Source organism: Cervus canadensis, chromosome 2 (genome assembly GCF_019320065.1).
Source record: "Cervus canadensis isolate Bull #8, Minnesota chromosome 2, ASM1932006v1, whole genome shotgun sequence".
Classification (NCBI taxonomy): Eukaryota; Metazoa; Chordata; class Mammalia; order Artiodactyla; family Cervidae; genus Cervus; species Cervus canadensis.
Genome location: NC_057387.1, coordinates 96,864,213 through 96,892,082, shown reverse-complemented (window position 1 = coordinate 96,892,082; position 27,870 = coordinate 96,864,213). Strand labels below are relative to the sequence as shown.

The 27,870-nt window shown below is 54.5% G+C and overlaps 2 protein-coding genes and 1 long non-coding RNA gene across 8 annotated transcripts in view; 2 read left to right on the top strand and 1 right to left on the bottom strand.

The window, feature by feature from the left end:
- Nucleotides 1-12,451, top strand: part of ST3GAL3 (ST3 beta-galactoside alpha-2,3-sialyltransferase 3) — a 204,236-nt gene extending 191,785 nt beyond the window's left edge. For both annotated transcript variants that reach the window (XM_043461581.1, XM_043461580.1), the window contains 3 exons: nucleotides 5,550-5,696; nucleotides 5,872-6,018; nucleotides 11,400-12,451. In XM_043461581.1, coding sequence (XP_043317516.1) covers nucleotides 5,550-5,696; nucleotides 5,872-6,018; nucleotides 11,400-11,489 — 384 coding nt within the window. In that variant the 3' untranslated portion in view covers nucleotides 11,490-12,451. The remainder of the gene's footprint in view (nucleotides 1-5,549; nucleotides 5,697-5,871; nucleotides 6,019-11,399) is intronic.
- Nucleotides 1,099-27,763, bottom strand: LOC122437091. The gene is made up of 5 exons (XR_006268174.1): nucleotides 27,611-27,763; nucleotides 24,123-24,215; nucleotides 2,483-2,520; nucleotides 1,377-1,982; nucleotides 1,099-1,247 (listed from the first exon to the last, which is right to left on the bottom strand). It is a non-coding gene; the product is annotated as an uncharacterized LOC122437091 (long non-coding RNA).
- Nucleotides 14,983-18,351, top strand: ARTN (artemin). 5 transcript variants are annotated; one of them, XM_043461607.1, is made up of 4 exons: nucleotides 14,983-15,109; nucleotides 16,864-16,925; nucleotides 17,214-17,358; nucleotides 17,439-18,351. In XM_043461607.1, exons 1-4 carry the CDS (start codon nucleotides 15,004-15,006, stop codon nucleotides 17,924-17,926), a joined length of 801 nt encoding a protein of 266 aa, XP_043317542.1. In that variant the 5' UTR covers nucleotides 14,983-15,003; the 3' UTR covers nucleotides 17,927-18,351. The 5 variants fall into 5 exon arrangements, with proteins under 5 accessions (XP_043317542.1, XP_043317541.1, XP_043317545.1 ...); XM_043461606.1 differs by having other exon boundaries at nucleotides 17,211-17,358; XM_043461610.1 differs by lacking the exon at nucleotides 14,983-15,109 and adding an exon at nucleotides 15,354-15,483.
- Nucleotides 27,764-27,870: the final 107 nt, after the last annotated feature.

Sequence of the window (27,870 nt, the reverse complement as noted above, 5' to 3'; positions counted from 1 at the left end):
TGGGCTGGCCCTTGGAAGAGGAAATGGCAACCCACTCCTGTATTCTTGCCTGGAGAATTCCGTGGACAGAGGAGCCTGTGGGCTACAGTCCAAAGGGTCTCAAAGAGTTGGACACGACTGAGAGACTAAGCGTGCATATCGTAATAATCATACTGTGTATTGAGATATTTGTACATAGTCCTGGGTTATAAACTCCTTTTAAATAAGGAAAAAAAAAAACTAGACCTGTGCTCTTAATTATCCTGACAAGCTGCCTCAGTGGGGCAGTGGAAACCCTCTGAAGATTTTAGCCCTGAGAGGGTCAAGATCAGATTTGTGTGGAACTGAAAGCAGGCACAATGGAGGCCTGATGGATCCTTGGAGTGACCCCAGTGAGCTGGTGACCTGTCCTCAGGGAGTGGCAGCCAGAGGCGGGAGTGAACACACCTGCCCTGCTCCTGGCTGCAGAAAGCCAGCCCGTGGTCAGGCCCTCCATCCAAGGCCTCTCATCTTGGCAGGCAGACTGCTCGCCTCCCAACAGAGGAGCAGGAAGAAGGAAGAGGCTATAGGAGAAGCAGCATGTAGGGGCGCTGGCAACCATGGCAGAGACTGGCTGGACCAGAACTTCTTCCCAGATGCTCTCCCCCATTGCTCCTGGCTGCTCTGACAAGGGCAGAGAGAGTTGCATCAACAGGAGACTGGCAGCTCCACACACATGAGCCGGGTCCAGACTTGAGTAAGGCAGGGACATTCCTGGAGGAGGGATTCAACCCAGCATTCAGCTCACAGATGGCCTCGCAAGAGAGCTTTGACCATTCCAGGCCAGCGTCAGAGGCCAGCTTTATAGGCCTCTGTGTTGTGTCCTATGGGTAAGGGAAATGAGATGTGAGAAACCTCGGGCCGTTTGGACAGGCCTTCTGGAACAGGGCTGTGTTCTGGCGGCAGGATTGGCAGGGTTACCCAGCGGTAGGAAGGCCTCCAGCACCCAGTGACCTCCTGCAAGGAACCCGAGGGCGAAGCTGGTCCCCGTTTGATGTGTGTCCATGAACTAGCCCATCTGTGGCCTCTAACATTGTCAGCCACACCCTCTGCCTCACTCTCGGCTTCTGTGACACTCACTCAGAACCAGAACAGACAAGATTTATTGAGTGCTTGTCACGTGCCAGACGTGGTGCCAGACGCTGTAAAATGCACAGCACCTCACTTCATCCTCATGACTGTCAAGGACGTGCTCTTGACATCCCCATTATACACGAGGACCTGGAGACCTGCAGAGATCCCATGACACATCCCAGTCGCACACATGTGGAGTCTGGATGTGGATGTGGGTTTTCCCAACTCCAGGGCCTGAGGTCCCCCAGGGCATCACACTCTCCCTGCCTCCTCTTCGCTCTTACCCTTGGTTCTCAGTCTCGGCAGGCTCCTCTGCTCCACCGACCCCTTCAGTCTTGGTGTCTACAGGGCTCTCCTCTCTTCCCATCCCACACGGAGATTATCAGTCTCAAGTCATCAAACCCCCTCGCCTTCAGGGACCCCGTGCCCTTCGGCAGAGGTGTGCGGTGTGTTGTGTGTGTGCCTGTGTGTGACTGTTCTGCGGAGGGAAGCCGCAGCTTTTATTTGAGGAGATGGGCTGTAGTTGTGTTTACTTGGTATGTGTCTGCCTGGGGAAGCCAGATCCTGGTCTTAGTTGTTTTTCCTTTTCCTGGAATTCGTGAGGAGGCGCTGCACCAGGACAGTGACAGGTGGGGAAAATAAAACGGCGGTGCCGGATCCCAGCACCCTAATGCAGGCGCTCTGGGACTTGAGACCCAAGCACAGGGCTTGTTCCTGCCTCCCCACCCCCCACCCCCAGCCCCCCACATCCCAAGGAGCTGCAGGTGTGTCTGTTACTTTGCATCTCCTGCCGCTAAAGGTGACTCTAGTTGTTGTGCAGTCGCTAAGTCATGTGTGACAGATGTGACACACGTGTCCTCGAATCCAAGCAGTCCCGGCACTCGCTCCTCCTGGAAAACAGTAAAGGTGGGAAGAGACAAGGAAGCCTCCCTTCCCTCTCCACCCTGGAGCTCTTGTCAGATTCTCAAAGGGGGCTTGAGATCCTAATTACCTGCTGTTTCACACAGTGGTTCCATATGGAACCCTTTAGCACATGGGAAAGGTAAGAGATGTCTCCAAGAGGGAATCTAGTGTCACGGAAAGACCCAGGCTCTTGAGCTGAATCCAGCTCAGATTCTCCCCCAGCTGTATGCCCCCAGGCGCGTCCCCTCGCCTCTCTGAGCCTCAGTCCCCTCTGTGAGATGGGATGCGTGACACCAACCGCAGCAACCCCTGGCTCCCCCTCAGAGCTCCCAGTGGGGTGGATCAAAGAGAGGCCCTGTTCATCCTGACTCCAGGCCCCCTCCCTCCTGAGGTGGGTGCAGCAGTAATGCTAAGGAACGGGGTGGCAGGAGGAACACTCATCCCGGCATCGCGACACTCGGGTTTGCATCTTCCCCCAGCCACTTACGTGACTTTGAGCACATCGCTTCATCTTGGGTCCCGCACCTGTGAAGTGGGTGAAAGTTGCAGAGACATAAATAATATCTGTGAACGCCGGCCTGCAGCCTCCACGCCCCCAGCTGTGCTGTCCCTGCCCTCCCCACCCCTCCTGAGCCGCCCCTGGGCTTCCTCCTCTTTGGGTGTGTGTGGGCAGGTGTGGGCAGGAACCCGGGGCTGTGGGGGTGGGGGACGATGCTGGGGCCTGCCTGGCTCTGGGGAAGGGATGGGGGCTGTGCTCGGCTCGGCACAGGCTGGTACCCGCCATTCCTTCGGTACACGGAAGGGCTTCTCCCCAGTTTTGCATAGGAACTTGGTCATTTCTCCACCTTCCCCTTTCTTGCTGGGTCTCGTCCTGATCTTTACCCCCTTACACACATATACTTCTGGACACAGAGGTAGACACAGGAAGAAGTAGGTCTGGGATCTGCTCTCTCATCTGTCTAGGGCTGAGACCCAGAGAAATTTGCCCCCAGGGCTGATCCCTTGAGCTGACACTTGGAGGACAGATAGAATCTGCCCAAGATAGTGGCGCTGCCACAGAGATGGGGAGACACGGGAGGGGGTGGCTGGAGCAGACAGTCCATTGAAAGCCGCAGAAGATGAGCCTGAAGAGGTACAGAGGGCGGTGGAGGAGCGGGGTTGGAGTTTACGTCCCCTGTCACACTTGAGGTTGCTACTGCGCTGCTGGGCCACAGAAATGAATCAGATCGTGAGCCCCTGCCCTGGGGCTGATGTTGGTGTTGAGAGCAGCTGAGCAGCAACTGTGAGCTGGGCACTCAGCCTGAATTATCTCATTGAATTCACGCAACATAAGATAAATACCCTTAGAATCCCTAGTTTATCCATAAAGAAACGGTAAGTTTCTTGCCCAAGGCTTCCACGCAGCTGAGGGACCAGAGCAGAGTTTGGATCCAGGCCCAAGATTCTTCTGTCTTAGTCAGCTCGTGTTGCTATAACAAAATACCACAAACTGGGTGGCTTATAAACAACAGACATTTGTTTCTCACAGTTCAGGAGGCTGGAAGTCCAGGATCATGGTGCTGGCAGACTTGGTGTTTGGTCAGGGCTTCCTGATTCAGAGATGGTTCCTGGTTCATAGATCGTGGTGTCCTCATAAGGAGCAGGGGAATCTCTTGGACCGCTTTTGTAAGGGCACTGATCCCATTCTTGAAGCCTCTACCCCTGACCTAATCACCCCCCCAGAGGCCCACCTCCTAACCATCACCTTAGGCATTGGGCAAATGAATGAGGAGAGGGGCACAAACTTTCAAACCATAGCAGATCTTAACTCCATGTTTTTTCACCTCCCAAAGGTGAGAGACCATTTCTACCTTGAGATGAAGGCGTTCAGTAAAGGCACGAGGAGGGAGGAGATGTGAGTCTTGAGAAACAAGTGAGGTGGATCAGGTGGATGGGGGTGGGGAGGCCATTATAGAGAGAAGCAGCAGCAGCAGCGGAAGCATGAAGGTGTGAATCAGCAGGTGGGGACTTCAGATGGGCAGAAATGGAAACTGGAGCAGCAGGCGGGGTTACTGGCGAAAAAACTCAGATCTCTAGTGGGGCGGTGGTGATGTGATCCAGTTTGTATATAGGAGGATCATTCTAGCAGAGAGTGGAAAGTGGTTTGGGAGGCAAAGATGGCCCATTCTGAGCACTCATTACCTGTTTGTTGAGGAAATGAATGGAACTCAACAATTACTGTGTACCGTTTACGTTCTAGTCCTTCTAGTGGACTAGAAGGGCTCTGGAGGGTTAGTGGTCAATAAAACAGACACTCTAAATAATCCATTTAAAAGACAATGAGACCTGGACTTTAGGTGGTAGCAGTGGGCATGGGAGGTAAGGATGGATCTGTGGGATTCTATAGAAAATAGTCAAAAGAACCAGATGACCAATAAGACGGAATGGGCTGGAGAGACAGAGAGATGGGTATATAAAGTCGATTCCCAGGCTTCTGATATGGATGATTGGATGGACAACAGAGCTTGGGGAACACAGAGGAGGAGCAGATCTACAGATACTAGAAATATCTGAGATGTCCAACAACAGAGGGTTGCTTACATAGTCTAGGGGACATGCCTCCAGCCTGCAGGGTTAGTTTGTGACCTTCTCTAGCAGTACTTGGGAGCCTGGTTATAAGGGCAGAAAGGATGGGTGAATGGGTTGATCCAAGTCCGTGGTTCCCCTGGGCTAGGACAATAGAATGGCACAAGGCAGGGAGTTGAAGGCGATCACAAAAGAATGGCTGAAGCAACCTACTCGAGGGAGGGCTTGTATACTGAACAGAAAGGCAGGGCTGGGACCTGGAGGAAGGGAGGGAGGAACAAGGAGAGGAATGTGTGGCCCCGGAGTGGACCCCAGGGTGTCAGGGTCCAGAGCTGCCACCCTTCCAGTCCGGTACTGCGATCCGTGAGGGGAGAATCATCCCATTTGGCAGATAAAGAAACAAGCTCAGAGAGCTTGTCACTTGCCCAAAGTGACCCAGCTCCATCGGTGGCAGAACGGGGGTTGGCGTGTTGTTCTGCTGTGCCGTACTAGCTCACATTCTGTCTTTATTTTTCAGGTTCACTTTAGAACAGTTGACTGAGAGAGTGAGGAAATTCAGCGGAAGGGAAAGGAGGCGAGCCCAGCAGAGCAGATAGGAAAGAGAGGGCAGGCTCCTCCTGGGCCCCTCCGTAGCGGCAAAGGGGAGGGGTACCGCTGGGCTGCTGGCTCTTCCTCTTGGCCTGGGAACCCCCCAGGCCAGAGCAGCACAGCCCTGTGCCCCATGCCCCCCTCCTCCATCCACACTGGCCCCACCCTTGCTCGCTGTGCCCCCCCATGTACTTGACTCTGCCCCGCATCCTGTGTCCCCAGCACACACTAAGTCCGCTGTACTCCGGCCCGTTTATTCTTCATGCCCCAGGCTCCCTGTACACACCTCACGCCCCCCACCTGGTTTCTCACTTGCCTGTACACACTTTGGGTTCCCACCACTCCCCGGGGCCCATCATAAGCTGTGTGCCTGCTCACACCCACTTGCGCTGTGTCTACAGAGTGCGTCGGATGGCTTCTGGAAATCTGTGGCCACTCGGGTGCCCAAGGAACCCCCCGAGATTCGCATCCTCAACCCATATTTCATCCAGGAAGCCGCCTTCACCCTCATCGGATTGCCTTTCAACAACGGTCTCATGGGCCGTGGGGTGAGACGTCTGGACCTTGGGAGAGGGAGGAGGGGATGGGGGCCAGAGGTGCCTTGGCAAGGAAGGACGGAGGGCAGGGTGGGAACAGAGGGCTCAGTCCTCACGAACGGAGCTCAGCTCGGGGGCGCTTTGCTGAGGGTCTCAGCCTCACTCTGCCCACCTTCCCCCTTTCCAGAACATCCCGACCCTCGGCAGTGTGGCAGTGACCATGGCCCTACACGGCTGTGACGAGGTGGCGGTTGCAGGCTTCGGCTATGACATGAGCACACCCAACGCTCCCCTGCACTACTATGAGACCGTGCGCATGGCAGCCATCAAAGAGGTGCGGGGCTGGGTGCGGGGTGGTCCCTGGGCTGGCCGCGGGAGGGGGCAGTGCCGGCACGAAGGATAGACTCTGACTGTGTGTGCACAAATGAGTGGTCAAGGGATGAGCCAGTGGCGGGTCTGGCTGCTCAGAGATCCCTGGAAGGCCCTGCCCCACCCTCAGCAAAGCTGGGTCACCAGGTATCCTTGACCACCATGTTTCTGACCACAACATCCTGCACGTCCCTCTCCCAGTCTTCTTCTTCAGCTTCCCCTCTGCCCACTGCCCCCTCCGCCTGCTCCGTGTCCTGGTCCAGCCCCTGCCTCCTTCTTGCTGCTCCCCAGTCGTCACCTGCCCATCTGGGCGCAAGCTCAGGGCCGTCCTCCCTACTTCAATTCTTCTATCCCCCCAGAGAACTGCCTCGCCCCCTCAAACAACCCACAGACATTGCCTCTCAGTCTCAGGATGCCCCCAGTACCTCCTCCACCCTCCCCTGTGGCCAGGCACTGAAGCTCTTTAGCATCCAGAGTTGCTTCCCAGGTGATGAGTATGTTAAGTTCTCCCAGTCAGCCAGCCTCTCCTGGCCCCTCTCGCTTCACAGAAAGAGCCCCTGTGGAAAACCCAAACACTGCTTCTTCCCCTTGCCTTCTGCTGCTCCCTGCCTGGACCCTGGGCATCTGCGGTTTGTGCTCTGAGCAGCTTCTCTATTCCTGCCTCTGGGTGGCAAGGGTTGTTAGAGAAAGCCTTTTGTCCATGCAGACTCAGAGCTCAGCAGCCCTCGTTCCTGCTCATCAGTCTCTTACAGGCTGTCTCCAACCCACTGAACTGTTCAGGTCTTATGCTCCCCAAAGCTCCCTCCCTCTCCTCCTCCATACAGAGAAAGGAGAAAAACTGCTGTTGCCAGGCAGGCTCTGCCCCTCTCATTCCCACTCAGCCCTTCACCCCTCGCAGCCCGGCTTCCCCTTCACCTAAGAGGATTCCCACCAAGGTCACCAGTGACTCAAGGCTGCCAAGTCCAAAGGACACATGTCAGTCTTGTCTTTCCTGATCGCTTGGCAGCGCCTTCTGTGTTGAGCGGTGCTTCCTCTGAAATGCTCTCCTGCTCAGACTCTGAGTCAGGCATCTCAGTGCCCCTCCTGTTCCCTCACCGGGCTCTCTTATTCTCTTCCTCCATGTCCTGGATTTCAGTCCAGCCCGAAGAGTCAGCATTAACTAGGGCTCCATCCTAGACAACCTTCTCACTCCGCACATTCCCCAGGAGATTCACACCCCCATCCAGGGCTCTGTTCCCATCTATATTGTTTTAGGCTTTGGGGGTTCATTCAGATGGCCTTGAGTGATTGCGAGTTATTTCAAGGATATGAGAGAGACTTGAGAATCTCTTGGGAAACCACCTTTCAGCTGGGCCTCCTATTTACTGGAATGGGGTTCAGGAGTAGTAAGCTCCTCCTGGGTCCAGGAGAGCCCCCATCTGTCTTACCCCTCAGCTGTGGCTCCAGCCCTGCCTCCTGTTCACCAGGACCCTGGGGAGAGACCTTGTCTCTCCATCTCTACCTCCCTTCACGTACCTTCTTGCTGACTCGTCCCCTACCAGCACCCGCCCCAAATTGCTCTCACTGCTTTTACCTGCCTCCTGGCTTCTGTTTACTCCTATACTGGGCCTCTTACATATTCCTTTTATGTTAACTTTATGTAATGGCTTTAGGGAGAGGATGAGAGGCCGTAGACAGGCAGTAGCCAGATCAGGGAGGGCTTTCTCTGCCATGGTAAGGAGTGTGGACTTTGCTGTGAAGGCAGGAGGGAGCCATGGACCAGTTTTTGGCTATAGATGAGCGTGTAGTAGGGTCACTGTGGCTCCAACATGACAGAGGGGTCCAGGCAGGAACAGAAGCTAGTTGGGACGCTGTCTCAGCAGTCTAGGCAAGAGATGAAAGTTCACCGGAACTGTTCAGGGATGACAGGAAGACAGAGGCAAGAATTGGTTAGGATTTTAAATCAGCGAGGCCTGGAGAGGGCCTCCATGTGGAATGAGGTGGAAGGACACACCTTCCCTGAAGCTCTGATGGAGGCTGTTCCCTCTTCCACCTGCTGTGTCTCAGTTGTCTCACCCCCACCTGCTCCATTAGCCTGTAGAACCATCTGGCTCCGGGACACGCGGCATCTGCTGCACCACCTCCAGGTGGAGTGCTGAGCAGTGCTGGCAAAGAAATCAGGTGGCCTGGGTTCACAGCCTGGCTCTATACCTTCCTTTCCTTATCAATACATGGGGTAATGGGAGGTTTGGGAAAGAGTCGATGTGATAATGTGTAAAGAAGGCCTGGCTGTAGTAAGTGCCTGCACATGCTTGCCATTATTATTAATGGCAGTATTTTTACCCCTACTTATTACTATTGCTTCTCAGCATCCTAGAGGAGTCCCTGAAATGCTGGTCCCTGGATGTAGGATCCCTGCTGTCTCTCAGGGTATCTTCAGTGGGCAAGGGAGAAGACTTGCTTCGCAGCCCATTTTCCAGGCCCAGTGGGAGCATGTGAGATGTGACGACAGTGAGACAAGGGCTGAATGTGGAGGGGATATTGAGGGATGTCAGAGGCATTCATAAAGGAGGAGAGAGAGTAGAAAAGGGTCAGAAGATGCAGGATCCTGGAGACCCGAGGAGGGGCATGCCTCCAATCACCAGTGCATGGCGCCGGTGTGGCATGGAAGTCCTAGGAGAGGTGCTGAGACTCAGCCGTCGGATGTACCAGTTAGGGGGTCCCGAGGGCTGTGGGGAGCACAGTTTCAAAAGAGCAGGGGCTTCGGAGCCAGAGTGCAGCCGCTGAACAGTGAGCGTGCCTCCCACCGAGTGCTCTCTGGGGAAACCTGGAGGAGAGAAGAGGAGAGGGGCCGAGCAGCAGCCAGAGGGTGAAGTGGGCTCACACAGGAGTCTCCCACAACAGGGAAATCTGGACTGGAAATGCAGATTCGTGAGTGGTGAGCACAGGGGAGGCATGGATGAGATGTCTCAGGGAGACAACAGAGGAGGAACTGTGAAAGTCAGGGCAGAACCCTGGGAGCACAGAGATAAAGATGGGAGTTGGGAGAAGGGTGGCTTTTCTGCATCCGGAGTCAGGGGTCCTGGTGAGGGTCCCAGAATCCTGCCTGGCCCATGGACAGTGCAGGTGGAGTGGAGTGGAGAGTGCTGTGAGCACGGGTCAGGGGCTGAGAAAAGATCACCAGAGAGAGGGCGTTGCCTGGTCCAAGAGAGAGGCACCCTGGCAGACTTTTTTGTTTACTATTTTATTATGAACTTGTCAAACCTATTCACAGTAGAGAAGAAACTAATGAACTCCCACACAGTGTCACCTCCCGCCCGCAGTCATCAACACACGCCCGTGTTGTTCAGTCTGCTCTTCCTCTCAAGCCTCCCCTCCCTGGATACTGGGACACAGATCTCAGGCATCCTGTCATTCCAGTCATGAACATTTCAGCAAATTTCTCTAAAAGATAAGGATGACTTTTTTTAATATTACACCATTATCACACCTGGAATTTTAACAATAATTCCTTTTTTTAAAAAGTCCTATTGCCTTGTAGTATTGGTTTGTTTATTTGGTTCTGCTGGGTCTTAGATGCTGCATGTGAACTCTCAGCTGTGGCTTGTGGGATCTAGTTCCTGCATTGGGAGCAGAGTCTTAGCCACTGGCCCACCAGGGAAGTCCCAGCCATAATTCCTGAGTATCATCAGATATCCAGTCCTCTGCTGACCTTTCAACCCTCAGGGACTCCCAGTAGGTATTCTTGAAACGGACCCATCAGATTGGTTACTTCTTCTTGGGGAGTGATGCAGGCATGGGATGAGTAAAGAGCTGCGGGTCTCTATGCTTGCTTGGATCCTGGTCCTGCCATTCCTCCATGCCTTCATTTTCTTACCTGGAAAATCTCATTTCATTCAACACATATATATAGAGCACCTACTCTGTGCCAAACACTCCCTGCCTTCAAAGACAGATGGGGTGAGCCAGAAGTTTGAATTCAAGAAAGGGACTTTCCTGGTGGTCCAGTGGCTAAGACTCTGGGCTCCCAATGCAGGGGGCCCAGGTTCCATCCCTGGTCAGGGAACTAGATCCCACATGCTGCAACTAAGCGTTCACATGCTGCAATTAAATATCATGCATGCCGAAACGAAGACCCAAAAAATTAAGACCTGGTGCAGTCAAATAAATAAATTAAATAAGTAAATTTTAAAAAGTAGATCTTCAAGGAATGAGGGTGAATCACCCAGGGGTCTGCACCAAGGAGGGGCAGTTTGCTGACAGTTGAGAATAATTCCAGGAGCCAAAGGAGCCAGAGGTTCGAGGGAGGTCACAGGGACAGTTGTGTAGATGCAGCAACAAATGAGGAAGACTCTGCCACCTCCAGGCACCGTGGAGTGTGGGTGTGAGGGGGAGAAAAAGCGTGTCTAGGGAACGCTGTCCTTGGGGGCAGCCAGGTTCGTGGTTAGCACAGGAAGTTGAAGGGGGTGTTCAGAGAAGAGGAATATAGGGGATTTTGCCCAAGTTTCAAACTGAAAAGATCTGGCAGGTTGGAGGAGGTTGGTTGCATCAGACAAGCACCAGACAAGAGCTGTAAGTTCTTCACACCAGTAAACAGTGGCTGTGAACATCCTAGGGTGAACCTCATTCCGTCGGATGCAACAGAGCAGTCAGCTGTGTCCAGATGGTGATAAAGCTATTGGCTCTCATCACTCCTTTATTCATTCAATCCTGTTTCATTCTTTGAGAGACTTAGTCATCACAGCTTCCTGGCACCGGGGAAAGGAAAGAACCTGAGCCTGGGTGCAGTCTTCCCCAGGAAAGCCCTGGAAGGTAGCATCTTTCCTCCTATTTCCACAGTGACAATAAAATGAGCCTCTGCACCGCCCCCTCTCCCCCGGCTCCTCTAATCTGAGAGGCAGGATTTCATCAGCTGCCCCTAGGCCTGGAAAATGGATTGCGTTAGGTCAGAGAATGACTAAGCCACCCCACGTGGTTCCCTTTCCAGCAGGGCCCACCCCCCAGGCTTGGGCCAGACCTAATGACTCACTTCGCTTGACCTTGGGGTGCCGAGGGCCTGAGGGCCCGGAGAAGCTGCTGGGCAAGGAGGGGTTGAAGGAGTGGGAACACGGTTGGAAAGCCTCCATCTCTAAGGCTTGGAAGAAGTTAAGAGGCAGAGTATTCCTGAACGAGGGAAAGGGGGTTAGAAGGTTATTTCTCCAGGTCCTGGGAAAGGAGGAGGGTGAGCCGCAGCACTTCTGGAGTGGCGGAGGGTGGTGGTCTCAGAAGAGGGCACAGAGCCCTGGGAGCCTACAGCATTCTAGCAAGGCTCCATCCCTGCAGCCATTTGGCCTGTCCAACTGACCGCAACTCCGTCTTCCCTTTCAGTCCTGGACGCACAACATTCAGCGAGAGAAAGAGTTTCTGCGGAAACTGGTGAAAGCGCGTGTCATCACTGACCTCACCAGTGGTATCTGAGGTGCACCCAGCACATGGCCACAGAGGTCCAGCCACCACCACCCGCCCACTTCACTGGCCTCAGCCTGGCTCTGCCTGAGAGGCGCGGGAGCCTTCAGACCGGGAGAAGGACCGTGCCAAGTGGCCCCAGGGGTGGCGAGGCCTTGGCAGAGCAGCCAGAGCTATGTCTGCTCAGAGGCCAGCCTCAGAGCCCAGCACTCGGCCTTCACCTCAGTCTGGGTCCTTGAAGCCAGAAGGCCAGGAGGCCACTGGTTGTGCCCAGCGGGCCCAGCATGCAGGAGGTGGACGCTAGGCAGCAAAGCTGCTGCCAGAATCATTTCTCCAATCAGTGTTCGGTGTATTATCACTTTGTGAATTTGGGGTGGAGGGAGGGTAGGGATAATTTATTTTTTAATCAGGTTGGAGATGTCACGTTTGGTCCACTGGCCATGCAGAAAGAGACCCACTAAAGGGCCCCTCAGGCAGTGGTCCCAACAGGCTCCCTGTAGCGTGGGAGTGCCAGGACTAGCCTGTGCCCTGCTCCGGGGTCAAGGGGAGGTGGGCAGGATCTCAGGCCAGCCCCCTCCCACTCATGACAGTGTTTGGCCTTTCCTGGGGAGCAGAGGGGATAGTCCCACTCAGCAGCCCCCAGCTGCCCCACAGGGAAAACCTGGAGCCATCCTTTAAGCCAACAAGACGCCCCTGGGCTTGAGCGGAGAGAACTTCAGCGTTCCGGAGGCATGGCCTGGCCCAGCCTGATGGGAACGGCCCCCACCCCCACCCCAGCTGCAACCGACCCCCAGGACAGTGCTGCAGGCCTGGAGCAGCCTACCTGGCAACTGTTCTGGGTTTCAGCAACGAGACTGCCAGGCCCTCGGGTTCTGCCTTTAGCCTGGACCAGAGGGAAGTGAGGCACCAGGACTTCACCGGCTGCGGCAGCCCCGCTGGGCAGCCGTCATGGAAGCAATAAAGCTCTTCCCTGAGCCTGCCTCCTCTGGCTTTCTCTGACCTTCCTGGAAGAAACAGGTACTTCAGCAGCCACGCTAAACCCAAGAGCCATCTCTCCAGCCCTCTTTCCACCTTTCCTAGCTGCAGGACCTGCGTGGTCACCTAGGGGCCTTCTGGAACCTCCCCTGTCCCTCAGCAGCCCTGGACCCCCTTTGCCCTGAGAAGCAAACCAAGGGCATCAGGACATGCCCTGGAATCTACCCTGGTGCCCCCCTAAAGGAGCTAGAGGGCAAGGGACTGAAGACAACAGCCTTAGGATAGCACCGCTGGGTCATCACAGCCCAAGCTCTACAGGGACAGAGATTCCTGGAAGCACAAGAAAGTGGCACTGCCCAGTCCCCAACACAGAGCAGCCCACAGACCTCACCCATTCCTGGCAGCCCCACCCTCCCCCTTAGCACATGGTCTCCCCTCGGCACCCTCTTCCTGCACAGAACAGGAAGGCAGAGCCCAGCTCCAGGATCCCCCTGGCAAGCAGTGGAAAGGACATCCCAACCTTACCCCCCAGAGCCCTGAAATCTGCTCTGTCCCTTCCCTCGCATGGCTGGCCAGCCTGAGAAAGGCCAGCACACGCCTGCCCCTGAGGCCACAGGCCTGGGTGTGAGTTTCCTATCAGAGCTGCCACGTGGCAGCAGGTGGGGTTGGCTGGCCCCTCACCTCTCACCTGACATCCCAATCCGAGTGCCATCCCCTTCCAGACTCCCACATGCCCCTATACTGTGGCACTTTGTCCTCAGACAGAAACCTCCTCGGCGGAGGAGAAAGCGAAGCCCTGACTGAGGGACAGGGAGACCCAGAAACTTCCTTCCCTTCTGCTGGAGAAAAGGCCGCTCTGATGCAAACTCCAGGGCGTACCGTGTGCTACGTGAATGGCGCCCCTTGCAGTTGTACAGGGCATAGGCTGCATGCCAGCAAGCTGCAGCCCTGGGGAAGAAGCCCCTGCACAACTGGGCAGCTGGCCGGGGGTGAGCAGAGCTGCTCGCTGCCTGGGGAGACAGTTAAGCTTCTAGTCCCCAGCGCTGCACGTGAACTGCTCTCCCCAAAGTCGTGGTTTTCTGCCTGCACACACCAGAATCACCTGTGCAGATGTGGAAAACTGCACATGCCCAGTCTGATTCGGGCCTGGGGGTGGGCCCCGATTTGGGTAGTTTTAAAAGGTCCACAGATGGTTCTGACACACAGCCAGAGTACAGCTGGTCCACACGCGTCCCTTGAGCACTTTCATCCCCACCCACGGCTTGCAATGGTCGGTTGGTCAACAGTTCCCAAATTGCTATCTCCAGCCCAGCTCTCTTCACTTTCTCCAGGCTACAAATTCAGTCACTTCCTGAACATTTCCACTATGGTAATCCACAGGTCCCCACAGCTCCGCATAACCAACACCGAACTCATGAGCTCCTGTCCACAGCCTGCCTCTGCTCCAGGAGCCCCAGCCAGAATGAATCCCCTCCACCCGGTCACCCAGACCAAAGGCAGACTGTCCTACGGCCCCACCCCATCCAATCTGACTCCAACTGAGTTCTCAAAAAGGTGCGGTCCTGAAAGAGCCCCCAAAGCCCCACACTCTCCCCATAATTCAGCTTCAGATTCCTCTCTCCCCCAGAAGCCTCCTGACATACCTCCAAACCATCCTCCTCACTGCAGCCAGAGTTAGCCACAGAAATGCACGTTTGATCACACCATTCTCCAGCCTGAAACAAGTTCGGCGGTCCCCAGAATAAAGTCCAGACTCCCTATGAGGACACACAGCATCTGGCCTTTCTTTATTTCTACCCATGTTACTCACCCAACCTCGAGCCCACCAGCCAAACTGTCATAATTAGGCATCTTAAATACAACCCTCCAGCTCCTACCTCAACCCTCCGGTGCAAACCTTCCTCCTCCGGGACCCTGCTCTTCTTCTGCCCCGGCACCCACTCCTACCACTCTGCCCGCGCTGTGCCGGGCTGAGCAGCGGCCTTTGCAGGTGTGTCTGTACTCCAAGCCCCAGGCGGCAGTGGAGGGGAAGCGCTGGGTCTAGCGGAGAGGCTGGGGCCAGAGGGGCTGGGGCCGCTAGAGCGGGTCAGACCTTGAAAGCCCCAGCTCGGTGCCTTGCGGACTTGAGGAGTGCGATGAGTCTGTTGAGAGAAGAAACTAGTGGTGGATCAGAGAGAGCAGCTAGCACAGAGCGGCCAGCCAGGACGACAGGAACCCAAACGCCAGTGGCCCAAGGCAGGGACCGGCCCATCCCCTCCCTCTCCCGCCCTCTGCCCGGCCTCCCAACTCCCTACTCCAAGTGTCTCCAAACTCTGAACACCCAGTGTCTGCGCCTCTGCACCAACCTGGGGGCCCTCCCCAGTTTCTCCTCCCCCACTACCTCGGGGGACCTTAGTGGAGCGAGGGGGACCGGATTCCAGAGGGTGGAGCGGCCAGGTGAGCCCTGAAAGGTAGGGCGGGGTGGGGGAGTGCTCGGGCCCCACCCCAGGATCCGGTGACGCCAGGGCTGGAATTTGACACCGGACGGCGGCGGGCATGAGGCTGCTGAGGGATGGAGTTGGGCTCGGCCCCCAGACACGGCCCACGGGCTCCGCCAGCAGCAGGTCCCTCGGGTCCCAGCCCTTGCTGTGTCCCGGACCCAGAACCCTGCACTCGCGGTAAGCCGACCTGTTTGCCCACCCCTCGTCCCAGCCCAGGGGCTAGGGGGGAGCAGCCAGGGTTGTCCCCTTCCACTCCTTTCTCACATTCTCCCTCTCCTGGGCCCGCTGTGCAGCTCCCCGCCCCTCCCAGCCCCCCTCAGTCCCTCTAGTTGCTTGTCGGACTGTGCTAGCCCTGCCTAGCCCTGCCGGCCCGCTGCCGTAATGTGAGGCTCCTGCCGCCGCTACAGGGCTCAGACTGGCTGCCAAGACCTCGCTTTTGGCTAAGAGAGGCAGCTGCACAGCCCTGGGCATGAACCTTCTGGGCTGCGGGGGAAAGCCCAGCTCTGGTTCCAGGAAAGGTGCCTAGAAGAACAGGACACAGAACCCCCGGGGTGAGTATCGGGCTGCTAGATGGGGCGGCCAGGCAAGGGCTGGAGGACCAGGTGGCCCCAGATGGCCGGGAGGGGGCCGGAGGGCCTGAGCTGCCCACAAGAGACCTGCTCCTGGGCTCCCCCTAGTGCAGGGGTCTTTAACCCTACCTTGCTAGGCTTGCCTTCCATCAGTGAGAACAAGTCACTACCCTGACTCCTTAGGCCCAAATTCTGCTAGGCAAGCACATCTGGCACTGGAGGGCCTCACCAGGCCCTGTACCTGGCCCACAGGTACATCGACATTCTGTGCGCCGGGGGTGAGGCTGGAGGTGACAGCTGGGACCCAAGAGCAGGCCCGCTAGTGAGGGCTCATGAAGGCTCCAGGGCTCCAGAGAGGTGTTTGGGAGTGCTAGGCAGTGCGGGCTCATAAAAATTGGTGGGACTCTGAAAGGCCGACTGAGCTCAGGAAGGATGGTTCATGGGGGAAACTTCTAGGAGCAGGTCCAGGCTGCCAGATCCAGAGGGAGCTTGCAGGCGGACAGACCTGGACCAGCTCTCAGGGTGGCTCAGCTCTCAGGGACCAGGCTGGCGTAGGAAGCAACTCCTGGGAGTTGCTGGGGCCTGAGTGGGCTGAGGATAGGGGGAAAGCCCACCCTACTTTGAGTCCACAGACTTGACAGATGCTGCCCCCTGGTGGTCATAGAAAGCCATGGCCCAGACCCCCTGTTCCTAGAGAGCTCCTCAGCCCCTACCACCTGCTGGCTCTTGAAGGATGTCTGTGGTCAGAAGAGAAGACATCTGTGGTCAGGCAGCTCTGCATCCAGACAGAGACCACAGAGGAGCAAGGTGCAGCAGCACTCGGGTGGGCAGCACAGGCTGAAGCCTGGACCTCACTGTCATCCAATAACTCAGGGCAACCCTCAAGCACCCTTGTTCTTCTCCAGGCCACAACTTGCTCCTCTGCAGTATGGAGAGAAGGCTCTCTGTGGGGTCACGGGGTCCAGCTGCTCCCTTCTCCAGCCCTGCAGCACAGGGCAGGAAGTTCCCTTCCCCGCACAGCGTGTGGGTCTACCCTTGTGACTTTAGACAACTGCTGAGCTTCTCTCTGAGCCTTGTTTCCTGGTCTGGAAAATGGGGATGATATATACCATTTACCTCATGGAGTTATGAAGTCTGAAAGGAAACAGGTGCAAAGCACCACCACATAGCTAGGTTCTCGATGCAGCCACTTCTCTTGGGTTGAGCCCAGCTGCCCAAGCCCCTTGTCCCTCACCTGGAGAAGCTGAAGTGGAGGGATGACCTGCTCTGAGGATAACTCATCTCTCCATGTTCCAAGCTGCCTCAAGAGGAGGGTGGGGGAACAGGTCGGCTACAACTGATGGGAGCTCCTGGTGTTGACAGAGATGGAGCCTGGACGTGGAGGCCCTTCTGTGCTGCCCCTCCGGGCCGGGCCCAGGAGGCAGGTGAGCGGTTCTCCCACAGACTTCTACCGGGTATCGAGGAAAGGTGGCTTGACCTGGGAGGGAGAGCATGGCTCCAGGGGGCGGGTACCAGAAGTGGGTGGGGAAATGGTCAAGGAGGGGCCGGGGGAAGGAGCAAGGTCAGTGCCCTCCAGGGATGCCTTCTCCAGGCTCCCTGGGGCTGCTGGCCCATTATCCTCCAACCCTTCTGTCGGGCGGGCCCCAGCCCCTTCCAGACCCTACCAGGCTGTCCTCTTCCCCCCTGAGGCTCCCCATCGTCTCTTCCAGCAGCCTGCCCTGTGGCCCACCCTGGCCGCTCTGGCCCTGCTGAGCAGCGTCGCCGAGGGTGAGGCCTCCCTGGGCCCCGCGCCCCGCAGCCCGGTCCCCCGCGAAGGCCCCACGCCCGCTTCGGCGTCCCCCGCGGGCCCCCTGCCGGGTAGGTGAGAGGGCGAGAGCGCGAGGGCGCGTGGCGGGTGGGCCGGCGGGGGACCTGAGCGTAACTGCGTCTCGTTCTAGGGGGCCGCGCGGCCCGTCTATGCGGCGGAAGAGCCCGGCGCCCGGCGCCCCCGCCGCCCCGGCCCGCGCCCCCGCCGCCAGCGCCCTCGCCCTCGCCCGCACCCTCTCGCGGGGCCCGCGCGGCGCGGGCGGGCGCCCGGGGCGGCCGAGCGAGCCGGGGAAGCCGCGCGCGGGCCGCGGGGGCGCGGGGCTGCCGCCTGCGCTCGCAGCTGGTGCCGGTGCGCGCGCTCGGCCTGGGCCACCGCTCCGACGAGCTGGTGCGGTTCCGCTTCTGCAGCGGCTCCTGCCGCCGCGCCCGCTCCCCGCACGACCTCAGCCTGGCCAACCTGCTGCACGCCGGGGCCCTGCGGCCGCCCCCGGGCTCGCGGCCCGTCAGCCAGCCCTGCTGCCGACCCACGAGCTACGAGGCCGTCTCGTTCATGGACGTCAACAGCACCTGGAGGACCGTGGACCGCCTCTCGGCCACTGCCTGCGGCTGTCTGGGCTGAGGGCTCGCTCTGAGGGCGTGCGGACAGACCCTGACCTGTGGATCTAACTTCCTGGGACCACTGGGGGCTCGGCCGGAGATGGAGGCTTCGGCCGTGTGAGTGATGGACATCAGCCCTGCGGAGAGGGAGGCACGACTGACCGGCGGCTCCAGGGGGTCTCACCCTGCCAGCCTCAACCCGGCAGACACCAGAGACCTCAGCTGTGGAGAGTCGAGGACCCCCTGCTCACAGACTGTCACTGCCCGGGCCAGGAACCCAGGACTCCTCTAGAGAACCCAGCAGTGTGCGGTCTCAACCTCAGCCTGGGCCTGGGGGGACAGATTTGGAGACATGTAATTCGTTGCCGAAGTGCCTGTGCTGGAGCGGGCCTTAGACTCTCTGGCGGGAGCTGGACCCCTATTTATTACTTCTAAGTTATTTATTTACTTCTGTGGTTTGTCAGATCCTTTCCTGGGCTATGGTGGCTGGATGGGGGATGGGTAGAAGCAGTTGGATGGAGATCCCGCCCTGACCATCCTGCTCACAACTTCAGGCTCACTCAGCAGTCATATGCCTGGCCTGGGACTGCTTGCCCTCAACCAGCAGCTCTGGAACCTGAGGGGCATGTAACACAGGCAGAGGAGGTGGCAAAGATGTGTTCGCTGCCCAGCCTCCAGCAGCTGGAACCTGGGGTTACTGGTGGAGAAAGCCATTGCCTTGAGACCTCAGGCATGCTGGGGGCTTGCTTGATGGTAAAGATTGCACCACCCCACTGTCACTGATCAGAGTCCTACCCTTCAGGACACCCTGACAGGTGCATATACTGCCTGTGCTTGCAGAGAGCCCAGCACAGGGAGCTCACTACCCACATTCTGTGAAGCAGCCCGCGTCAAGAGAGCAGCTGAAAAGGCTGAGGGTGGGAAAGAGGGTGCAGTGGGAGGCTGGTTTGGGGGGGATGAAGCACAGAACATCATGGAGATAAGAAAGCAGGAAAAGACTGAAGGTATCTAGAGGGACCCGCATCTTGGGTAATGAACAAGGATATTCATTCATTCATTCAACAAATATTTATGAACTACCTATTTTATGTCAGAAGCTGTGCAGACAGCAGGGCTACAGAAGTGACCCCGTGATCTCTGCTATTAAGCTTAAACCAGGAGAGACAAACAATAAATAATTTACATAAATAATTACTGAAATTCAATTTGGCAAACAGTATGAAAAAGGACCAGAGGCTGAGCGGTACACACCCTCATCTGGAAAGAAAGGAGGAGAGGTTAAATGCTGACCCTGGCCCTCCACACTGTTGCCAAGTCATAACTCAAAAGTCAGCACAATGCCTCTGAGCTTCTGTGCATGTCCTGTGAAACCTTGTTTCCTGGGCCCTATGAATTTGTCCTATATGATTTTTTTTTCTTTGAAATTAAGATCAGGACACGTATTTGGATGCATGCTGGGTCTGAGGAGCCGTGGGACATGCGAGGGTGGTCAGGAGGCAGTGGGGGTTGCTGGTCTGGAGCTGAGGAGGCAGGTCTGGACTGGAGGTTGATTGGGCAGCTGTTAGCAGAGGCAGTAGCTGCAGCCAGGGGTGCACGAGACGGTGTAAGAGTGAGGCGGATTCAGGCTGGGATCCCTCAGGCATTTGACACCATTAACCAAAATTCCTTCCCAACTGCCTGAATGCCTGCCTGCTTTGGCACAGATGCCCCCTTCTCCCAGGCTAGAGTCAGGAGCTGGCAAGGGCTCTTTGAAGGCTGTATGCATTCCGAGTCAAAGAGGGGAAAGGAGTTGTGTTTCCATTCTTCTGTTTTCACTGCCTCAGTTCTAGGTGCCCCCAAAACTTTGATGCTCTCATGCCGCCCGCAAACACCCCCTCGGTCCTTCTCCCTGCTTCCAAACTGATTCAGGACCTTCAGTCACCAACCCCCACCTCCAACCAAAGAAAATGGCAGCTTGGAAACATCTCACAAAGGCCGTGCCCTGGTCCTGGTTGGGGGTGAAGAGAAAGAAGTGGAACTGTTAGTCGCTCAACTGTGTCTGACTCTTTGCGATCCCGTGGACTGTAGCCCGCCAGGCTCCTCTGTCCATGGAATTCTTCAGGCAAGAACTCTGGAGTGGGTTGCCATTCCCTTCTCTAGGGGTGAAGAAGAAGGTCCTGTCAATTTCAGGGTCACTGGGGCCAAGGAGTCCCTGATGAAAAGACTTGAAGGCCCGGTGGAGGGTTTGAGGGCCAGGCTCTGGCCCTCAGTGGACATCTGTGCTCTCAGAACCACTTACAGGAGATGGGTTGAAGCCATGTCTGGCAAGTCCCACAGAGAGACAGCCAGGTCAGAACCTGAGCCAAAGGCGCTGGCTCTCAACACTCGCAAAATTGTAAGTCCTTGGGAGAGCAGGGTCCCCCCGCCCCCGCCAACTCAAGGCTGAATTCTGGGCCCTGGAGAGACTGCCCAACACTGTACAAAATTGTGGATTAAGCCACAGCTTCTCCAAAAGGAGCATATTCCCACAAGAACTAGTCTCAGTTTGCAGCTCACAATGAACCAATTGTTTTGTACTAAGTCGCTTCAGTCGTGTCCGACTCTTTGTGACCCCACAGATTGTCGCCTGCCAGGCTCCTTTGTCCACAGGACTATGAATACTGGAGTGGGTTGCCATTTCCTTCTCCAGGGGATCTTCCTGATCCAGGGATTGAACCAGCATCTCTTACATTCCTTGCATTAGCAGGTGGGTTCCTTACCACTAATGCCACCTGGGAAGCCCCTATGAACCAAATCCCTCTTCAAAAATAATAAAACAAATGAAGCATTTTCCCCAAAGGGAACAAGTTGCAGAGCTCCACCTCTCTGCCTACAATTTAGCAGAGGTCACCTGGCACATGGCCTCCACACAGATGGCTCTAGAATCTCCATTTTTGACTGTCATCTCTTTCATATTTGCAAAATGACACTGCCCATTTGAATGATCTTCCCAGAACTAAGGTATGATTTCCTCCTAAGGGAAGCAAGTTATCACTTCTTGCAAGACAGAAAACTACAGATAGCTTTTTTAAAAATATAATTTTATTTATTTATGACTGTGCTGGGTCTTGGTTGCTGTGTGGGCTCTTCTCTAGTTGTAGAGAGCAGGAACTACTCTCAAGTTGCTGTGTGCAAGCTTCTCATCAAGGTAGCTCCTCTTTTTCCGGAGCATGGGCTCCTGAGTGCTCAGGCTTCCGTAGTTGCGGCATGTGGGCTCAAGAGTTGTGGTGCACGCGGGCTTAGTTGCTCTGCGGCATGTGAGATCTTCCCAGATCAGGGATCAAACCCTTGTCTCCTGCATTGGCAGGCGGATTCTCTACCACTGAGTCAGCAGGGAAGCCCTACAGATGGCTTTGACTTGACAGTTTTCTCTGCTTCAGGGGGTACCCAAACATCCCTTTAGTTTCAACCAGGAATCAAAGTTTGGGGAATGTGTGTGCTCCCCCTGCCCCAGCCAGTGGTATTCCTCCTCTCTTGTCCAGGGATTGCCACAATTTCCCCTGGCTAGAGAGCCCTGTGCCTGAGTGCATGTGGTCTGGCTACCTATTTTGAAAAGGAAGGTAGAGTAGAAATCTGAGAAAATCAGAGAAAAGATCTAGGAGAATTTGTGCCATGTGAGACCACATCTCTTGTTCACAGGGGTGGTGCTTCACCTGTTTTGGAGCTGGAGTGTCCTTACAGAAACTGATGAAAGCCAAGGATCCTCCCCACCCCACCTCCCACTTCAATGCTGAAAAAACCACTGATATGGAAATCTGGTAAAGAATTTGAGGGAGTCCACAGACTTTCTGAAGCTCATTCAGGGATTCTGTAGGAGTCCATGGCCCTTGAGGTATCCTGCCTTGTTCAAGATACTATTATTAATGTCCTCCTGTAAGCTAGATTAATTCCTCTATCTGTGCTTAGGCCCCCATATCACAGGGCTCTCTGTCTCCATTATTTACAAGCCTCCCTATTCATCAACCTTTCTCTATTGAATGTCTTTTCCCTCTGCATTTAAACTTGCTTGAATATATCATGGCACACACACACAAAAAGACACTGTGATTAGAAATATATAAATATCAATATATAATCTGCTTACACCACTCCTCCTTCACTAAATGAGCTCTTGCTGTGGTCCCTAGTGGCCTCATCATTGCTAAACCCAAAGACCACTTCTCAGCCTTTAGTCCTTTGGATTCTCAGAGGCACCCAACTTTGTCACCCTCTTGGAACACCTGTCTTCTCTTGACTCTCCATCCCATATTCTCCTGGATTTTCTCCCACCTCTACTCATTCTTAGACTCTTTTGGGGTTCCTTTTCCTCTCTCAGCCCCTTAAGAACATCAGGGCTCTGATATAGCCCTTCTCTCCCCATTTTAGTCTCCCTGAGCAATATGACCAACTTCCATGATTTCAGTTACCACCTCCATGCTGATCATGCTCTCACTGTATCTCCAGCTTAATCTTTCTCCTAAGCTCAGCCTATATTTCCAATTCTTTCATCTGCATAGCCTCAGAAACCTCGAACTGAACTTATCTGTCCTGGCTGTCTTCTGTTCATTCCTTCAGATGCTCTCTCCACCATTCTCCTCGTGCTCTAAGCCCCACATCAGTGAGTTTCCCTGCTCTCCAGCCTCCAAGCCTCCTCCAGGGTTCCCTCCCAGGTGAACGGCACCAACCTCCATCCAGGGATACAAGCCAGAAACTTGGGCAACAGCCTAGACTTCCTGAGCTTTGCCACTTCCCTTTTCCGTTAGTTCTCAGATCCTTAGATCTTGCAAGTCCATCCTCCTTTCCCTCTTCCCAATGCTATTTTGTGGAGACTTCCTAATTTGTAGAATGGTTTATTGTTCATCCTTCTAAATGGTCCCTGTCTCCAGTCTTAACTCCCTCCAGTCATTCTCAGCTCTCTGACCTTTTAACATTAATTAAGCACTAACAGTAGTGCCTTGGGCCAGTTATGGGGAATCCAAGATCAGCTAGAAACATGTTCTGCCATCAGGGAGACCATAGTTGGAGGTGGAGGTAAGGGAAGGGCGACCAGTTTGGCAAATAAAAATAGGATATCCAGTTAAACTGGAATTTCAGATAAACAATACTTTTTTTTAAGTAAGTATGTCTCATGCAATAATTAGGACACGTACTTATAAAAAAAAAATGTTGTTTAGGTATTTCCCTGGTGGTCCAGTGGCTAAGAATCCATACTCCCATTGCAGAGTGCCAAGGTTCAATCCCTAGTCAGGGCACTAGATCTCACATGCTGTAATAAAAAGTTTGAATGCTGCAACTAAAGATCCCCCATGCTGCAAGGAAGATTGAAGATCCTGTGTGCTGCAACTAAGACCCAGCACAGCCAAATACACAAATAAATATATTTTTTAAATGTTGTTTATCTACTATTGAAGTGGGTGCCCCCTTTTTTTCCTGGCAACCCTAGATGGGGGTAAACAAATGAACAGGAAACACAATCAATCATCCCAACAGAAGTATGATTAGGGCACAGTGATGTATGTCAGGGTTGGGGAGGATTCTATACTCACAAAGGAAGAGGAATCATTTCTACCTAGATGGACAGGGAAGAGCCAGGAAAGTCTTTGTGAAGGAGGCGGCTCTTGAACTGGACCTTGAAAAATGAAATATTTGCCTTCATTGCCTCTCAGCTCTAGATCCCCCCTTTTCACCAGCCATGCCCTCTCAGCAGAGGCAGTAGCACGAACAAAGGCAGGAAGCATGGAACAGCCTGAAGAACCAGGGATTTCATGTAGAACTGGGGGAGGGTCCTCATCAAGACACAAGTCAAGAGAGATCATAACCGTCCTTGAGTGCTATACCAAGGAGCCTGGACTTGGTGCTGAGTGGAGCCGCTGAGGGTTTTAGGTGGGATTGTCTAGAGACATGTTTCAGATAGATGACTGGCCACTGTGTCTAGTTTGGACTGGAAGGGGCAAGGCAGGGGACACCAGTTAGAGCTGCTGCAGTTAGAGCTGCTCAGACAACAAATGCTGGCCCCTTGACCTAGGGCAGAACAGCGTGGAAGGACAGCGAGACAGGAGGTACAATCCATGGGACTTGGTGATGAACTGATGGTGAGGACCTGATGGAAGGGAGAGTTTTTGGGAGTCTGGCTTGGGCGACCAGTAAGAAATTTAGGGGATGTAATATTTTTATTCCATGATGGGGGTAAGGTGTGGGGGAAGTCATGTTTGAATTTGTACCTGTTCAACTTGACGTGCCCGTGACAGTTTCAGAAGGCAAGGAGGCTGGCAGCGGCTGGGTCTGAGGGTCAGGACAGTCTGGGCCAGAGAGATCTAAGAGTCATAAATCAAAGACAAGGAGGTGGTGAGCAGCAGAGCCTAAGGCTTGGAGACCCAGCAGTTTAGGAACAGGGAGAGGAGAAGGGACAAGGCTGTGAGGGAGACCAAAACGGTGTGACCAGAGTGGTGGGGAAAACAAAGCAGAACAAGGGGAAGGAGCAGTCGAAGGGGCCAGATGCAGCAGAAAAACCCAGTCACATAAGGACTGAAACTGTCCATTGGGTTCTCTGGCCACAAGGTGGCCTAGGGACTCAGGCTAAGCTTCTTGCTGAAAACAACTAGAATTACTTAGACAAAATATACACTTTTAAAAATTAATGCATCTGTAAGCTGGCATACACAGAAGAAATATTCAGGCCAAAATAAACAAATACAGGAACTACAAAGGTAAACAAAGTTCAGTAGCTGGTATTCTCCTTGAGGGCATTTTCTTTACCTGGGGAACCTAGGCAATGGTTTGCAAGGGCTCCCTTGCAAAGAGCTTATGGGGGCAGAGGGGGTCTACCTGGAACATTCTCAGTAAGGCCAGAACCCCAGAGGACTATGCCCACACCTAGAGGTGAACAAGAAATAAACCTTCTCCTCCTTTCCCTAACCTCTTTCCCTCAAACCAGGGGACTACAAAGAAAATAAACTTCCCTAGTGCAATTAACCTTAGTGCTAAGTGAAAGGGGAGAAACCTCCCCTGAGAATTCTTAACTACAGGCGGGGCCCTCATTTGGTTTTGCAGACCAAAATTCACACTGTTTTAGAAGGTTGAAAAACTTCAAACTGGTTAATCTGTCATGGACATGGATTGCTAGTGGTTCCAGATAACCAACAGAAGTTCTTTCTCCTCCTCTCCTGGGCTCTGGAATGCTCTCCTGAATTTGGGAACCCCTCCCAGGGTTGTCAGGGCTTCCTGGTAACTCAGTGGTATGGTTCAGGTGGCAGAGTCTGCCTGCAAAGCAGAAGATCCAGGTTCAGTCCCTGAGTCAGGAAGATCCCCTGGAGAAGGAAATAGCTGCCCACTCCAGTATTCTTGCCTGAGAAATTCTATGGACAGGGGAGCCAGGTGGGCTACAGTCTATGCAGTTGCAAAAGAGTCTGGCATGACTCAGCGACTAAACAACAACCCAGGGTTGTCACAGGTTCTGGCCCCTATATGTTCTATTCTTTTTTAAAAAACAATTTTAATTATTTAAAAATTTTATTTATTTTTGGCTGTGCTGGGTCTTTTTTGCCTTTGGGAAGACTTTTCTCTAGATGCAGCAAGCAGGGGGTTAGTCTTTGTTGCAGTGCTCGGGCTTTTCACTGCAATGGTTTCTCTTGCTGCAGAGCATGGGTTCTATGTGCACCACTTTCAGTGTTGCAGCATGTGGACTTTAGAGCTGGGGCTCAGCAGTTGTGGTGCACACGCTCAGTAGTTGCTCCATGGCATGTGGGATCTTCCAGATCAAGGATCAAACCTGTGTCCCCTGCACTGGAGGTGGATTCTTAGCCACTGGACTACCAGGGAAGCCCCCTCACTTTTTTAAGAAAGAGGTGGACAGATTTGAACACAGAATTTGTGGTCTTAACCCTCCCTCCATTCCTCCACCTTCCACAATGATATTTTAGTATCAGGGCCAAGACATTTCACACCCCTATGCACAGACCTGGAATCAGTACTTTATTGTGGCTTCCTGTTTCCTCCTTCCAAATTCCCCTTTCCTTCTTCAATGTATTATACTGTTGCAGGAAGGGGGACACCCCCCCCTCCCAGGGCCCAAAATGGGGATCTTGTCAGACACATGTGCTGTGCTGACAAAGCAAGAGGCTTTATTGGGAAGGGGCACCTGGGTGGACAGCAGTAGAGTAAGGGAACCCAGGAGAACTGCTCTGCCTCAAGGCTGGCAGTCTTGTTTTTATGGTGATGGGATTATGGGATTAACTTTCTGGGCTGTCTTTGGCCAGTCACTCTGACTCAGGGTCCTTCCTGGTGGCACACACATTACTCAGCCAAGATGGATGGCAGCGAGAAGGATTCAGGGAGGTGGTAGGACCTGTGGCGTCTCCTTTTGACCTTTTCCGAATTTTTCTGGTTGGTGGTGTCAGCTTGTTAGTTTTGCGTTCCTTACCATGACCTTGTGTGGTAAAATAAGTGAAGTCGCTTAGTCCTGTCCGACTCTTTGCAACCCCATGAGCTGTAGCCTACCAGGCTACTCAGTCCATGGAATTTTCCAGGCAAGAACACTGGAGTGGGTTGCCATTTCCTTCTCCAGAGGATCTTCTCAACCCAGGGATTGAACCCAGGTCTCCCGCCTTGCAGGCAGACGCCTTACTGTCTGAGCCACCAGGGAAGCCTGGTGGTGTGGTAAAATAACTCATGCAAATAGTTACTATGGTGCCTGACCAGGGCAGGCAGTTTCAGTCAGTGTTTCCCGTAACAATTCTATACACAGATTTTTCTAAAGTGCAAATTCAATCATCAATGCCCACTTGCAACCTCATCATGGTTTCATATTGCACTTAGGATACTGTGTCAATTTGTCTTCCAAGCTCATCACCTTCCTCATCCCCTCCCCCTTCCTCACCTTCACAGACAACCCCCTTAAAAGTGAACACAGCTAACTAGCTGTACTTCAAACATTTTCTTGATGAAGATTTGTTGAATGACTAGATTCCCACTGGAGTCTGCCTACCAGCTAATCAAGCCCCCTCCTCCCCAGTCTCTTGCTGTTCTTCTTCAAGCTCAGATCAAGTTTATCCTCCTCAGGGAAGCCTTCATCCACCTTCTCAGGCCTCAGTGGCTATAGCCAATGCCAGCTTCCTCCACTGAAGACAAGAACAGAAGTCCTTTCCTTTTTGATTTTTTTTTTTTTCCACCTGGGGTAGAGACTGCAGGGGACTTGGGCCGATCAGATTTGTGGCTGATCTCTGCTACCCTAGCTGTGTGTCCAGCGAAAAGATAAGCTCAACTTTCCCCAACTTCGGCTTCCTCATCTGAAAATAGTAAATGAAAATAACCACCACAGAGTTGCTGCGAGAATTGGACTTAAAGTATGCAATGTGCTGTTCCTTGCACTTAAATATGAGCTAACTTAATTACTCATAAAGACAAGTTGCTTCCAAGAACCTAATGAAATTCTCCAAGCACTGTCCATGGTAAGTAGTTTCCCGGTGGCTCACGGGGTGGCCCTGAGAGCCATCCTATTTTATTCCTGAGGCGCGCCAAGCCCCCTTCCTCCTCAGAGTGGTGCGGACGCGTTCTTCTCAAAACAGTACCCTTCCTGGGCCCGAGGTCTTGCCTCCAGCGGAGCACCAGATTAACCTGGGTCCCCCCCCCCACCCCCTCAGTCCCCTCCCAAACACACACCTTAACCTCCAGCCTGGCTTCCCAGCTCTATCCCACCGGCCCCTAGACTCACGTCCTCTTAGGGAGCTGCCCCGCAGGGCCTCTCGCCGGTCGAACTTGGCCGCAATAGGCCTGAGGCTGCCTGGGCTCGGCCGATCCCCAGCCCACGTGCTCCCGGCCTCCGCCGCAAGACACCGCCTTCCCGCTGGGCGCCATGAGGACTACATTTCCCAGAGTGCACAGCGGCGGGGCCTTGGCTCCGGTGGGCGGGGGGGGGCTCAAGCGGCGCGCCGCTCCGCGGCCTGCTCACGGGCGCGCGGGCAGGCGCGAGGA

What these genes read in the sequence shown, in the direction of transcription:
- ARTN (XM_043461606.1), top strand. Translation starts at nt 15,004, where the DNA reads ATGGAGTTGGGCTCGGCCCCCAGACACGGCCCACGGGCTCCGCCAGCA. An exon ending in CCCAGAACCCTGCACTCGCG is followed by an intron (nt 15,110 to 16,863) that starts GTAAGCCGACCT and finishes TGGTGTTGACAG; the next exon opens with AGATGGAGCCTGGACGTGGA. An exon ending in CCCCGCGGGCCCCCTGCCGG is followed by an intron (nt 17,359 to 17,438) that starts GTAGGTGAGAGG and finishes GTCTCGTTCTAG; the next exon opens with GGGGCCGCGCGGCCCGTCTA.